The sequence below is a fragment of the Pezoporus wallicus genome, unplaced genomic scaffold, assembly GCF_028554395.1.
Source record: "Pezoporus wallicus isolate ANWC-B61680 ecotype Strahan unplaced genomic scaffold, APGP_CSIRO_Pwel_v1 scaffold_7107, whole genome shotgun sequence".
Classification (NCBI taxonomy): Eukaryota; Metazoa; Chordata; class Aves; order Psittaciformes; family Psittacidae; genus Pezoporus; species Pezoporus wallicus.
Window position 1 is genome coordinate 8,303,938 of NW_026642114.1, and position 11,962 is coordinate 8,315,899.

The 11,962-nt window shown below is 61.7% G+C and overlaps 1 protein-coding gene across 2 annotated transcripts; it reads left to right on the top strand.

The window, feature by feature from the left end:
• Window positions 1–11,913, top strand: VWA5B2 (von Willebrand factor A domain containing 5B2). Of its 2 annotated transcripts, none has more exons than XM_057427128.1 (22): window positions 1–279; window positions 3,740–3,895; window positions 4,270–4,431; window positions 4,738–4,963; window positions 5,069–5,223; window positions 5,668–5,799; window positions 5,921–6,045; window positions 6,161–6,337; window positions 6,420–6,530; window positions 6,644–6,846; window positions 7,119–7,233; window positions 7,316–7,501; window positions 7,603–7,753; window positions 7,829–8,106; window positions 9,219–9,444; window positions 9,527–9,862; window positions 9,939–10,076; window positions 10,154–10,273; window positions 10,512–10,589; window positions 10,717–10,786; window positions 10,966–11,065; window positions 11,268–11,913. In XM_057427128.1, exons 2-22 carry the CDS (start codon window positions 3,757–3,759, stop codon window positions 11,874–11,876), a joined length of 3,837 nt encoding a protein of 1,278 aa, XP_057283111.1. In that variant the 5' UTR covers window positions 1–279; window positions 3,740–3,756; the 3' UTR covers window positions 11,877–11,913. The 2 variants fall into 2 exon arrangements, with proteins under 2 accessions (XP_057283111.1, XP_057283112.1); XM_057427129.1 differs by having other exon boundaries at window positions 4,738–4,951.
• Window positions 11,914–11,962: the final 49 nt, after the last annotated feature.

The following is an 11,962-nucleotide window of genomic DNA, read 5'->3' on the forward strand; positions in this document are numbered from 1 at the left end:
AGGGAGTGTGTCTCTTTAATGAGGCTGGGCTTGGAGCAGCTCTGCTGCTGGCACAGGGAGCGAGGGATGGAGCGAGGGCGGTGAAGGAGCCAGTGCCAGAGAGGGAGCCTGCAGCAGGGAGAGGCGGGGAAGGACCGCTCATCCCCCCTGGGTATCGCAGACCCCAGACCGAGGGGCAGAGAAACCCACGGCAGGGCAGAGAGCTTTGCGGAGGGCACGACCCAGGGGGTGCTGAGCCGAGCCTGGAGCCCCTGTGTCATCCTCCTCCTCCTCCTCCAGGTAAGGGCCGGGGCGGGAGGGAGTCAGGGGCCGCGGTGAGCCAGGACCCTGCGGGTGTCCTGCAATTCCTGCGTGCCCCAAGGTCGCACCCCCGCTGTCGGGGCAGCCGCGGATCGCAGGCGGGTGAGAGGTGGGAGATGAGGCAGCAGGGCCACAAAAGTGCTGAAATCACCACCCGGCACGGACCCAGCTGGGCTGGGTCTTATAACTGCTGGGAACGTGCCCCAGGGTATCAGGAGCTGGTCCCTGGCCCAAGCCACAAACATCCCACGGCTGGAGGAGCAACGGGACCCCTCTTTTTGGCTGTCCTGCCGGGATGTGCCTCTGTCAGGGGAAATCCGTGGGGCTGGGACATTTGTTTTGGGGGTGCCTGTGTTAGGGTGCATCGGGGGCGAGTAACTCCTGCTCCCTGGCACGGGGCTGGGATTTCCGGGGGTTTTAGCGGCTCGGGGGTTGGGGGGGGGGGAGCGGCGAGAACAGCAGCACAGGTCCTGGACATGGTGGTCCTGCATGCAGTGTGTGTGCCAGGGTATGTGTGCATGCATGCACGTGTGCGCGTGGAGCAGACTCTACTCTCTGTTTCGACTTCCCAGCAGACGAAGCACCAGTGCCAGCCAGAGGACAGCACCCCCTTCACCCTGTCCCCTTCGTCTGCAGCTGCCAGGGAAATCCTTTTCCCCTCCACTCCTCCTCTTCTTTGGGCTCTCTGCAAAACACGGCCCACGGGCACTAGGCAGCAGCGCTGCCACCTCCTACTTCTGTAGCCTCCCCCCTGCTCCGGGAGTTGGGATGGATCCTGCTCTCTTCTCCTTGTGACCCATCCCAGCAGAGTGATGCAGGGATGTCCCACAGGGAGCGAGGGAAACAGAGGTAACTCAGAGCAGCAGGAGGGGCAGCAATGTCTCCTTGTTCCAGGAGCTACTGCAGACGTTTGGGTTCCTCTCCTTCTATCCTTCTTTTGTACCGGCCTGTGCATCTGCCACCAGTGGAAATTTCCATTGGGTTTGTCTGTGCAGGGGCTGGCCTCATCCTTCCCCAGGGTGAGGAGGGACAAGGCACCCACAGGCACGGGGTTCTGTGGGCGGCTGTTGCTGCAGCAGGTGAAAATCTGACAACTTCTCGGGCAGCTCAGGAGGGTTGGCTGGGCTGAGGCGCCTGGCTTGCTGCAGCAGCCTCACTGCAAACCCCAGCCTGCCCACGGGTGAGAGGAGACATGTGAAGTTATTCTGACCTACTGAAGAGTTAGCTCCTCCTGGCATTCACTTTTGCTGCTGCTGGCATGGCAAGCTGCCCCCAGCTCCACTCCTGCTGAATCCCCCTCTGTATCAGGGATGCTGCTGGTTAAACCAGCTCCTGTAGGCAGCAGGTGGGAAGGGAGGAAGAGGAGGGAGCTGCAAAAGCACTGGCAACCATGCTGGGGACAGGGAGGGGGTTGGGGATGTGTTGGTGATGCCATGCTGGCAGCTGGGGACAATTTGATGCCCTGGAGGAAGAGGACGAAGAGGCCGGGATGAGGACCATCAGGTCTGGTTTTATTCATTACCACAGGGCTTAAAGCAGGCAGCACAAGGCATAGCAGGGACAGATGGGGCCTGTTTACTCTGTGAGTATTAATGTAAAGTGAAGTGATAAAAAGCAGCCAGAACGGCTTCTCCAGTAAGTCCCTGGTAAACAAGCTGGCAGTGCCCCGGCCAACGGGCAGCATGGCAAATAGTAGGCATGTTGCTGAGCATTAAGCTGGTGCCTTGGGAACAAATGGAAGGACTTTGGGGTGAAATCCATCTTTAATGGCTCAATGTGGCTGAGATGGGGGAGCCACGGTCCCCAGGACCTAGCTGGGTGCTGTGGTCAGACCAGAACCCGACTGATGATGTTCCCAGCAGTGGCACAGCTGGTGTGGGGAAAAAACAGTCTGTGTAGGGACCCTGTGCTGCTTTGTGTGGTGGGAGAGCAGACTGGGGGGCTCAGCATCCTGCACACACAGTAGAGGATTGATGATAGTACAGAGTGGTTGGGTGGGCAGGACCTGCAAGCCTAACTCTGCGATGCCAACTGAGCACGTAAACAGCTCCCCTCCAGCATAATGGACTTACTTTCCTGGGATGCAGCCATGTTGCTAATGTACTTCCATGCTTCTCAGGGACTCACTGCCTCACACCAGCCAAGGGCTCCATCCTGATGCTGCCTCCAGGGATGTAGCCCTGCTCCGCTTTCAAGGATGCTCTGGGAGGTGCATCCTGTGACCGTGGGCAGAGACTGCCCTGAGCCTCCTGTTTCCAGTGCTAGTACAAGCTGTTCCCAGGATGAAGGCCACCAGAGCGGGGGTACCAGATGGTTCACTTGTACCTGGCCTTGTCCTTGCTCCAGCCATGCTGCGCATTGGAGCACCAGCACATGGCATGATGGTGGGACCTTGCTGCTGTTGGGTTGCAGGCACTTGGGGTGGGCAGGGGATGCAGCATGGAAGTGCAGACCCATGCCTAGAGCAGGATCCACACACACGGTCCATGGATAGGCAGGGCTCAGGCTGACCCAAACACTGTATGTGAATATTTGATGGCACGGGCTGGGGGAATGTTGGAGATGCCTTGGCTCTAGGCAGTCATTTGGGATGCTGCTTCCAGGTGGTTTTCCCAAAGGGAAGAGAGGTGTGGAGTGGGTTGGTGCCCTGGCTGGTAGGCATCCCCCGCCACCTTTCTTCTGACAGCCAGTGCCGAAGGGTGGGATGCTGGATGCATCCATCTCTGGGTAAAGCATTACTCGCACGGATGCAGACAGCATCATCCCCTGAGCCAAGCTCCCCCCTGCAGTGCTTTCCCCTCTGTGCTGCTCTTCTGTGCAGCACTGACCTTGTTGTTAATTATTAAACCCGAGCAAACACTGCTCACGGCTTTGTCCCAGATACACCGTGGGCTCCTCGCCCTTCGGTTTTTGTTGTGTTTTTTTTTAACCAATTACCCTGGTAACCTCTGTGGGTGGATGGAGATGGGAGCAGCAGATGCTCCTCTCCCAGCCAGTGCAGGAGATGGCCTGGGGAAGCTCTGGAGCCACTGAGCTGCTGTGGGGTGTCTGAGAGATGGGCTGCCTGTGGCTGTCCATTATCTATCCTGTCTAGGAGTCCCTGCTTGTCTGCTGGGGCTTGGGGCTTGCATGTAACTGCTGCTACCCATGGGAGAGGACATTTCACTGCCCAGGTTTATTTACCTGTCAATGCAAGAGCTTTCTGCGGGCTCCTGTGGCTCCAGACCTGGTTTGTAGGTGGGCCGGGGTCCAAGCAGAGACCTGGGTCCAGGCCCATATGTTTTGTGGATGCTGCAGAGCAATGCCTCTGGAATGGGGAGGGCTGGGGACCTGCTCCCCTCCTTGTGGGCTGGGCACATGGAAGCAACTTGCATGCAGAAGCCTTTTTGTGCAGACCCTGTTCCTGAATACCCAGCGCCTGCCTCCCCTCTGCCTGCAGCTGCCCGCTGAGCGACAATGCCAGGCCTGTACGTCCTGTCCTCCTGGGAGCCTCTGCCCCTGAAGAGCTCCAAGGTGAAGGCTTGTGCCAATGGGTACTCCCTGAGCATCACTGCTCACCTCACATACACCAACCCCCACGAGGAGCCCGTGCAAGGTAAGGGGGAGCTATGGGGGCTGGCAGGGACCTGGGCTGCCTGCACAGCCCCCTAAAATCACCCTTGCTGGAGAGCATGCCAGCCCCACACCTTGCTCAGTTTGGAGAGTAAAGGCAGTGCCGTGGTGGCACCAACACACAGCATCGCCCTGTGGGCAGGAAAAGAGTGAGGCTGAGCAAACCCGTTCCTGTTGCTGAGGAAGAGGGGGATTTCATCCTCCCTGCCCTCCCAGCTAGTGAGGCTCTGTGTCCTCCCTGTGTGTTGCCCATGCACCGAAATCACCCTGCCAGTCAGAGTGGTGCTGCCATGGGCTCTACTGTGCCACAGCAGGGTCCATACCCAGACCTGCCTCGGGGCTCTCTCCTACCCACAGGTATTTTCATCTACCCACTGGAGCAGTCAGAGGTGGTGGCCAGCTTTGAGGCGGCAGCGGGCAGCCGGCGGGTGACATTCCAGGTCCAGAACCGGCACCGGGTGCAGGACTGCTGCCTCCAGTGCATCCCAAACCCCAGCCAGCCGCGGCACTGTGCCGGCGGTAAGTGCTGCTGCACAGGTGGTCCTGCCGGGCCCTCCTGGCTGGGAGGCTCAAAGGAGCAGGGATGAAGTGTGGGGGGATATGAGGGGCCGACAGTCCCTGCCAGGCCACCCTGGTGCCTTGGAGGGGGTCTTTGGGGTGGAGATTTCAGCCTTTCCGCTCCCTCCACCTCTCCTGGGGTTTTACCTGTCCCTTCGCATGGCCCTTCTTACGCCTGCACCCTTGTCCCCTTTGAGAGTAGCTACTTCAGTTAATGTCCCCCCATTTCACACACCACTTACCCCAAACCATCCCTCCTCTGCCCAGGCCACCTTGTCCTGGATGAAGATGTGGAGCGCTCCACCTTCATCATCGTCACAGGCACGCTGTGCGCATCGGAGAGCCTGTCCATCACCCTGAGCACAGCGCAGGAGCTGGCCACGCTGCCGGATGGGGCCCTGCGCCTCCTCCTGCCACCCGTCCTCACACCCCGTGTCCCTGCCGACCCCGAGAGCGAGCCGGCAAGCTTGTGTGACGACAGGTTGGCCCTATGGTGATTTTCATGGCTTCCTCAGTCTCCGCCACCCTGGGGGGGGGGATGCCGATGCTGAGTGAGTAGGGAGGGGAGCGGGAGCCATCACCACCTCTCCCCTCACAGCCCCACCAGCTGTTTTGGGGGGCCGGGTGCCCGGAGCCAGCCCCCCGCCATGGTGCCTGTGGAGAGTGTGGATGTCTTTCGAGGCCGGACCTGCAACCCTTTTCCTTATGAGTTTGCCTTCGAGCTGCTGGTGAAGGGCCCCTGTTTGCTGGCAGGTAGGGGGGTAGCTCAGGTGGTGGCAGTTGGTTGGGCAAAGCCTCTCCAAAACATGGACACTGTCCTGCTGGTCCCTCCATGCTTCTAAGAGAATGTGAGCCCCCTTCCCGCAGCATCATCAGCATCATCTTGTATTCCCTACATGCAAAGAAGCCCTTTTCCCATCCCACCCATGGGGCTGGAACCCTCCAGAGTCACCCCACAGATGGCTTTGGGCAGCTCTGGGTCAGCAGCCTCCTTCCCTGGGAGATTTGATGGATGGGGGAGAGGATGAGCAAGGAGGGGATGTGGGTCAGTGGGGACACAATCCTGGCTGCTGGCCCAATTAATCCCATTAGAGCTGGCAGTGAGCAGCCACTGCCACAGTGTCTGGCCCAGCACAGGCACAGAGCCCAGGGGGCGGGGGGCCAAGGGGCTGCCCTGCTGCCACCTCCTCCCTGCAGGGCTGGAGAGCCCGTCCCATGCCCTGCGAGCCGATGCCGACCCCTGGGCCAGCTCTGCCGCCACCACCTGCGTCACCCTGGCTGAGCCCCACCGCTATGACAGGGACGTGGAGATCATCCTCTACCCCTGCGGTGAGGGGGGACGGTGCCCTCAGCGGGTTTGGGGGAGATGGGGCACTGCCCTGAAAGCATCTGGAGCATCCCCTAGCCCCCTGCAGCACAGGGTGGCGCTGAACCCCCTTGTGCCCAACAGAGCCCCATCACCCCCACCTGGTGATGGAGGATGGCACCATGACATACCCTGAGTATGAGGCCCTCATCCGGAGCCGCCGGGATTACATGCGGATTGCCAGGAAGGACAGCAGCGGCGAGAGAGAGGTGACATGGCATGGTGGAGAGGAGGAGGAGAGCAGGAAACGGTGGGGTGTGGGTGAGGAAGACCTTGGTATAGGCCAGGGGGTATGAGAAAGCCCCTGGCCTGCCTGGCTTGCAGGTGGCTTTTGTGCAGAAGCGTTTCCACAAAGACATCTTCCCCAACCCTGTGCTGATGCTGAACTTCTGCCCAGCGGCGGAGGGTGTCCCTGGGAACCTGCAGAGCATCACCCGCGAGGTCCTCTTCCTCATCGACTGCAGCAGCACCATGAGCAGCCCTGACCTTGACAAGGTCAAGGTGAGGCACAGCCATGGGGTCAGGGATGCTCCCTGGGTGGCCAGTTCTCAGCAGCCACCCCTGGTCCTCACTGTCACCTCAGGAGGCTTTGCTGGTGGCCCTGAAGAGCCTCCCATCGGGGACACTGCTCAACGTGGCCAGCTTTGGTGCCGATGTGAAGCCACTCTTCCTGTCCAGCCGCCTCTGCAGCAACGTGAGTGCTGCCGGGCAAACCCGCACCAGCCTGGCTGTGGCTCCCTGCTCCCTGGTGTGGGTCACGGCTGGTGAGCCAGGGACCGCTGTGAGCCTGGCTCTCCCTGTGGGCAGGAGACGCTGCAGCGCACCTGTGAGCACCTCAGCTGGCTGCGGGCAGACGCGGGCAGCACCAACCTGCTGGCAGCCCTGCGCTGGGCGCTGGCACAGCCCCTCCACCATGGCTACCCCCGTCAGCTCTTCCTCTTCACCGACACGGCAGCAGGCAACACAGGCAGGATCCTCCGGCTGGTGCGCAGGCAGGCCAGCACCGTCAGGTATCTCACTGGCACCATGACAGTCCTCTCCATGTCCCCTGGGCTGTTCCCAATGATTTCTCATCCTGCAGCCCCAAATCTCACCTCCACCAGCCCTTCACCCATCACATCTCCCAACAGCACAGGCTCAGCTTCCCCCAGGATTGCACTAACCTGGCACGCAGCTGGGGTGGCATCTCTGGCTATCAAACACCCGTACCCATCCATGCTGCAGGGCTTGCCACTGGGCTGCCCAACCCCTGGGCTTCCCATCACCTGGCTCTCTCCCACAGATGCTTCAGCTTCGGCATGGGCCCAAGGGTGTGCCGGCGGCTGCTGAAGGGCATGGCCAAGGTGAGCCGGGGCCGTGCTGAGTTTCTGAGCCCGGCCGAGAGGTTGCAGCCCAAGGTAATGCTCAGGCAGGGATGGAGGTTGTGAGGGTCATGGGGGACGCTGTGGTGCCTGACACTGGCTCCTCTCCCTGCCCCAGCTGATCAAGTCCCTGAAGAAGGCAATTGAGCCGGCTGTCAGCGACATCACCATCGACTGGTACGTCCCCGACAGCATGGAGGCTCTGCTCTCGCCCACGGAGTTCCCAGCCCTCTACCCTGGCGACCGCCTCGTCAGCTACTGTGTCCTCTACAGCATCGCCCGCTTCCGCAGCAGGCGCTCGCAGGTATGATCGGCACTGCCCTGGCACGGGGAGGATGGTACGTTCCCGGGGCCGCCGGCTTCTCTCTGTGCCGGGGGGTGACAGCGGTGCCCTCTCTCTGCCAGGGCCGGGAAGGGCCTTGCCGGGGCTCAGCCTTTCCCTCCCAGGAGGATGTGCCCAGCCCCAGGGAGAGCTGCCAGCTGTCCCGGCGCACTCTGGTATCTGGGGACATCTCCCTGGATCTCCTTGCTGGGAGTATGGAGGCGTCGGACCGGAGTGAGTGGGGCTGAGGCCGGGGCAGGGGTCAGGCATGGGGGCTGTGGGCTGACAGGGTGTGCGTTTGCCGGGCAGGTGTGGATCCTGCGTCAGGGGGAGATATCTGGAAGCGGATTTACCAGCCGTCCTACATCCAGGAGCAGTATGTCCTGACGCACTGCTCCGTCAGCACCGACCGCAGTCGGGGGCTCCTCTCCCACAGCTCCACCAGCAGTGAGTCCACCGGCTCCCGGGATGTGGCCCCTGAGGTCCCGGGCACTGATGCCACCTCCCAGCAGGGCCAGAAGAGCCTGTCCATCTGTGAGTCCTCCACCAAATCTGCCCCACTGCCCTCTGCCCCGGCTGGCACCAAGGTAAGAATGACAACAGGGTTCAACCGCTCATGCACTGGGGGTTGCTGCCAGCTTACCCAGGGTCTCACTGCCTGGCCGTGGCTGGACATGTGGCTGCCAGGCTGGAAACCAGAGTGCTGCAGCCTGGGTTTTAAGCAAGGGTCAGCCATGAGAGCCACAAAAAGGCTCCTCAGGTGGTTCTGCCCTACTGGAATGGGACAGCTGGGGACCAAAGAGGTGGTCCCTCAGCTTCCCCAGCCAGTAGTCAGCTGGGTGACTATCAGACCCCCTGAACAGCTCAGTTCCTCAGCGATGCTGCAGAAATCAAGTGAAAATAGCTGGGCCAGCACCAGGTAACAAGCCTGCCAAGCTGGAGAGGAGGGGTGGGCTGGCTAAGCTCCTGTCTGGCTCCTTCAGCTCTCTGCCAACACCACCTGATGCTTCGTTAGTGACTGGTCACATCCCTGCTGCTTCATACTTGGGTTTAAAAACCAGCCAGGTCGCTGTGGTGGGGAGACATAGTTCCCTGGGTGATGCTGGCCCCGAGGCCAGGTGAGGCCAGCTGTCACCCAGCTCCAGGACACGCTCCTTCCTGGTGACACGGGTCTCCTGCTGCACAACAGCACAGCTGGTCACCTTTGCTGCTGAAATGTCAAGCGTAAATGATTTCCTTGCAGCATAAATGATCCTCTCCCAGCTCCCTGCTGATGGGGTGAGAGGCGGCATGGGTGCTGCTGCCCTGCCATAGCTTTTAGGTGAAGCACCTCACTGCGGGGACATCACTGCGCTGGGGACTGCATCCCCCTGTAGCGTCATCCAGCTTGAGCAACAGTGCCAAGACGCCCCACACACAGACACAGAAAAATCCCTGCCAAGTCTTCCTGCCTGGGCGTCAGCTTGAGTCAGCCCCAGGGATGTTTGCAAACTCCTGTCTGGGTGCCATCGGGCCTTCCCACATGTATGAGGAGCTTGACGAGCATCACCCACCGCCCTGGGAGGCTGCCGGGTGCCATCCTGCGGAGCAGTGGGGCTGGGCGACAGCCAGCAGCTCCGGCCAGCAGCCGGCTTGGCGCAGTCTGGGCTCTGTGCCAGTGCCTTTGCCGGGCTGGCCGTCAGCCTTGCCCCCACCACAGGTGATGATGGCCCTGAGCATGGAGGAGCTGGCACGGCGGAAGAAGGCGCTGGCACGTGCTGCCCTGGCCAGCCGCAGCTTCTCCTCACCGCATGGGCAGCTGGACACGCACCGGCTCTACCAGGCCCTGGAGAAGGTGTCACAGAAAAGGAACCAGTCCCTGGAAGGGCAGCTGGATGAGCTGGGACCCCAGGGACGGCAGCTGCAGCCCAGTGCAGTGGAGTCAAGTGTGTGCTGGCTCTGGGGGAGAGTGGAGGGGATGGAGCCTGGTGGCCCTGCCTTGCTGAGCCCATGTCTTCCTGTTCACAGATAACCTCCTCTCACCCACCCACCTGGACTGGGACATGCTGGTGGAGCCCTCCTACCTCTTCAGTGCTTCACCGGTGCCCGAGCCAGGGGAGTCCAGCCTGGGCGATGCCAGCCTGCCCTTGCGCTGCCAGGTGGTGATCCATGCGCTGCGAGCTGGCAAGCCGGTGTCCTGGGAAGTGACGGCCTCGCTGGAGTCAGTGATGCAGGGGCCAAGCAGGGAGGACTGCCCGCAGCGGGTGGGCAAGGCCTGGGACAAGCCGCTGCACCGCTTGGCAGCACGCTCCGTCATTCGGGACAATGAGAACGCGGCGCAGCGGGAAGCAGAGCTGGAGCAGGGTGGGTGCCGGTGTGTGTGCCCCAGCTCCAGCACAGCCTGGCATCTCCCCACCTCTATCCGCTTTGTTCTGGGCAGGTTTTGCCCGCCGGTTCCGCCTGAAAGCTGTGCAAACCAGCAAAGCCTGCAATGTGCCTTCTCTCTACACTCGCCTGGTGCCCGTGGATGGTGCCACACAGGCAGCCCTGCCCGCAGCCCCCGAGGTGTGGGGCACAGGTACAGCCAGGGGGGCTAACATGCTGGGGAGGGGATGGCGATGGATCAGAGGGCTGAGGTGGCACCGTCCCTTGCAGCCGGTTCTATCAGGCAGTCACGAGCCACTGCAGCAGGGAGCTGGCACCACAGGAGCTCTTCAGCAGGTCTGGGGCAGCAGCGGGATGTGGAAGAGCTGGATGAGGCTCCTCTCACTGCAGGTACTTGTATCAGCTTATGCTCCCCAGGGAGCTGCCTGAGCACTGGAGCCCCTGTGGACATTTGGCTCATGGCTGAGTGGGGCATTGTCCTGGCTGGAACACTGTGGATGCCCAGGAAGAGGGGTCTGCCCCATGCTGGGGAGATATGGGGGGGAGCAGCATAGAAGCCCCTGGCAGCAGCTGTGGGCTGTGAAGGTCTTGTGAGCCTAGGGACCATCAAGGCTTCACTCTTTTTCAGAGCGAGGCGAGACACCTGCGTCTCCAGCCAGCATCTCCTCCCCTACCTATGGTGGGGAAAAGCAGAACTTCTTGAACGGTGAGTCCAGGGTGGAGGGGGCCAAGGGCTGGATGGTGGGGAACGGGGGTTCACCCTGGGTTCCAGGGAGCAGGATGCACCTCTGGGTGCACCATGACCTCTCATGCTCAGTTCTCCCCAATTGCAGGGCCTCCATCCAGCCCCTCCACCACCTCCATGGGCTCCCAGAAATCCACAGAGAGTATCAGTGGCTCTAGGTGAGGCTCTGGGTGGAGGGATGCAAGGGCCCAAACATTGCAGGGAGAGGGGGACGGTGCTGCTTGTCTGATGTCCCCTGCTAGGTCCAGCAGAATAAGAGGGGTTAATGCTCCAGCCCCTTCCCTGCAGCAGGCTGGAATTGTGTGTCCTCTCCGCCAACTCACCTGTATCCCTGCAGGTTTAGCCTGAGCAGGCGCAGGGGGCCCAGCCTTGCGCTGCGCCTGCAGGGCCTCAGCCCTGAGACTGAGCGCTCCAGCAACCATGACTACCTCCCGCTGGTAAGGACCCAATCCCCATCCCACCCTGCTGGGTTGCAGCTGCACCACTTAGGCAATGCCTGGCAGCACCAGCACACGGTACACTGGGCAGTGCCTGTGCCCCAAGGACGCCCCTACAGACCCACCAGTGGGTGCTGGGGGCTGCAGTGGGTCTGTGCCCCTGCCTGCACCCCCCACCCAGTCACCTGCCCCGCTATTGCAGGTCCAGCTGCAGCAAGCCAGGGGCCCATTCCAGCTCACCGAAAGCTTCTCTGATGTGGTGCAGATCCCACTGGATCGCCTGCGCCGGGCCTCCCCCTATGCCTCCCACCATGCCAGCCTCAGCCCTGTGTCCCCAGGGGCCAGGAGCAGCCTCCAGGCAAGGCCTGGCAGTGAAGAAGGCGAGGAGCCCGCCGCAGCCCTTCAGCCCAGCTCACCCCCATCCCAGAGCACTTGCTCTGAGGTGCCCAGTGCAGCTGTGTGGGCACAGGCAGACAGCGGGCATGGCTCAGAGTCTGACACCGGCCCCCACTCAGCTGCCCCCTCCGAGGCTGGCATCAACTGGCAGGACGTGGGGCCGGAGGACCTGGAGAGTGCCAGCTGGGCCACGGCAGTGGCCTTGGCATGGCTGGAGCATCGCTGCGCTGGCTTCTTTGAGGAGTGGGAGCTGGTGGCAGCCAAGGCAGATGCGTGGCTGCAGGCGCAGCGGCTGCCTGAGGGGGTGGACGTGGCCTGCCTCAAAGGGGCGGCCAGACACTTGTTCCTGCTGCTGCGTCACTGGGATGAGAACATCAAGCTGAACATGCTGTGCTACAACCCCAACAACGTCTGACAGCTGCCAGAGGGGCCAATAAAGGTGACCGGCTTCACGCTGCATGCACAAGTGTCTCTGTTACGGGCAGGGAGGCGTCAGCCCTG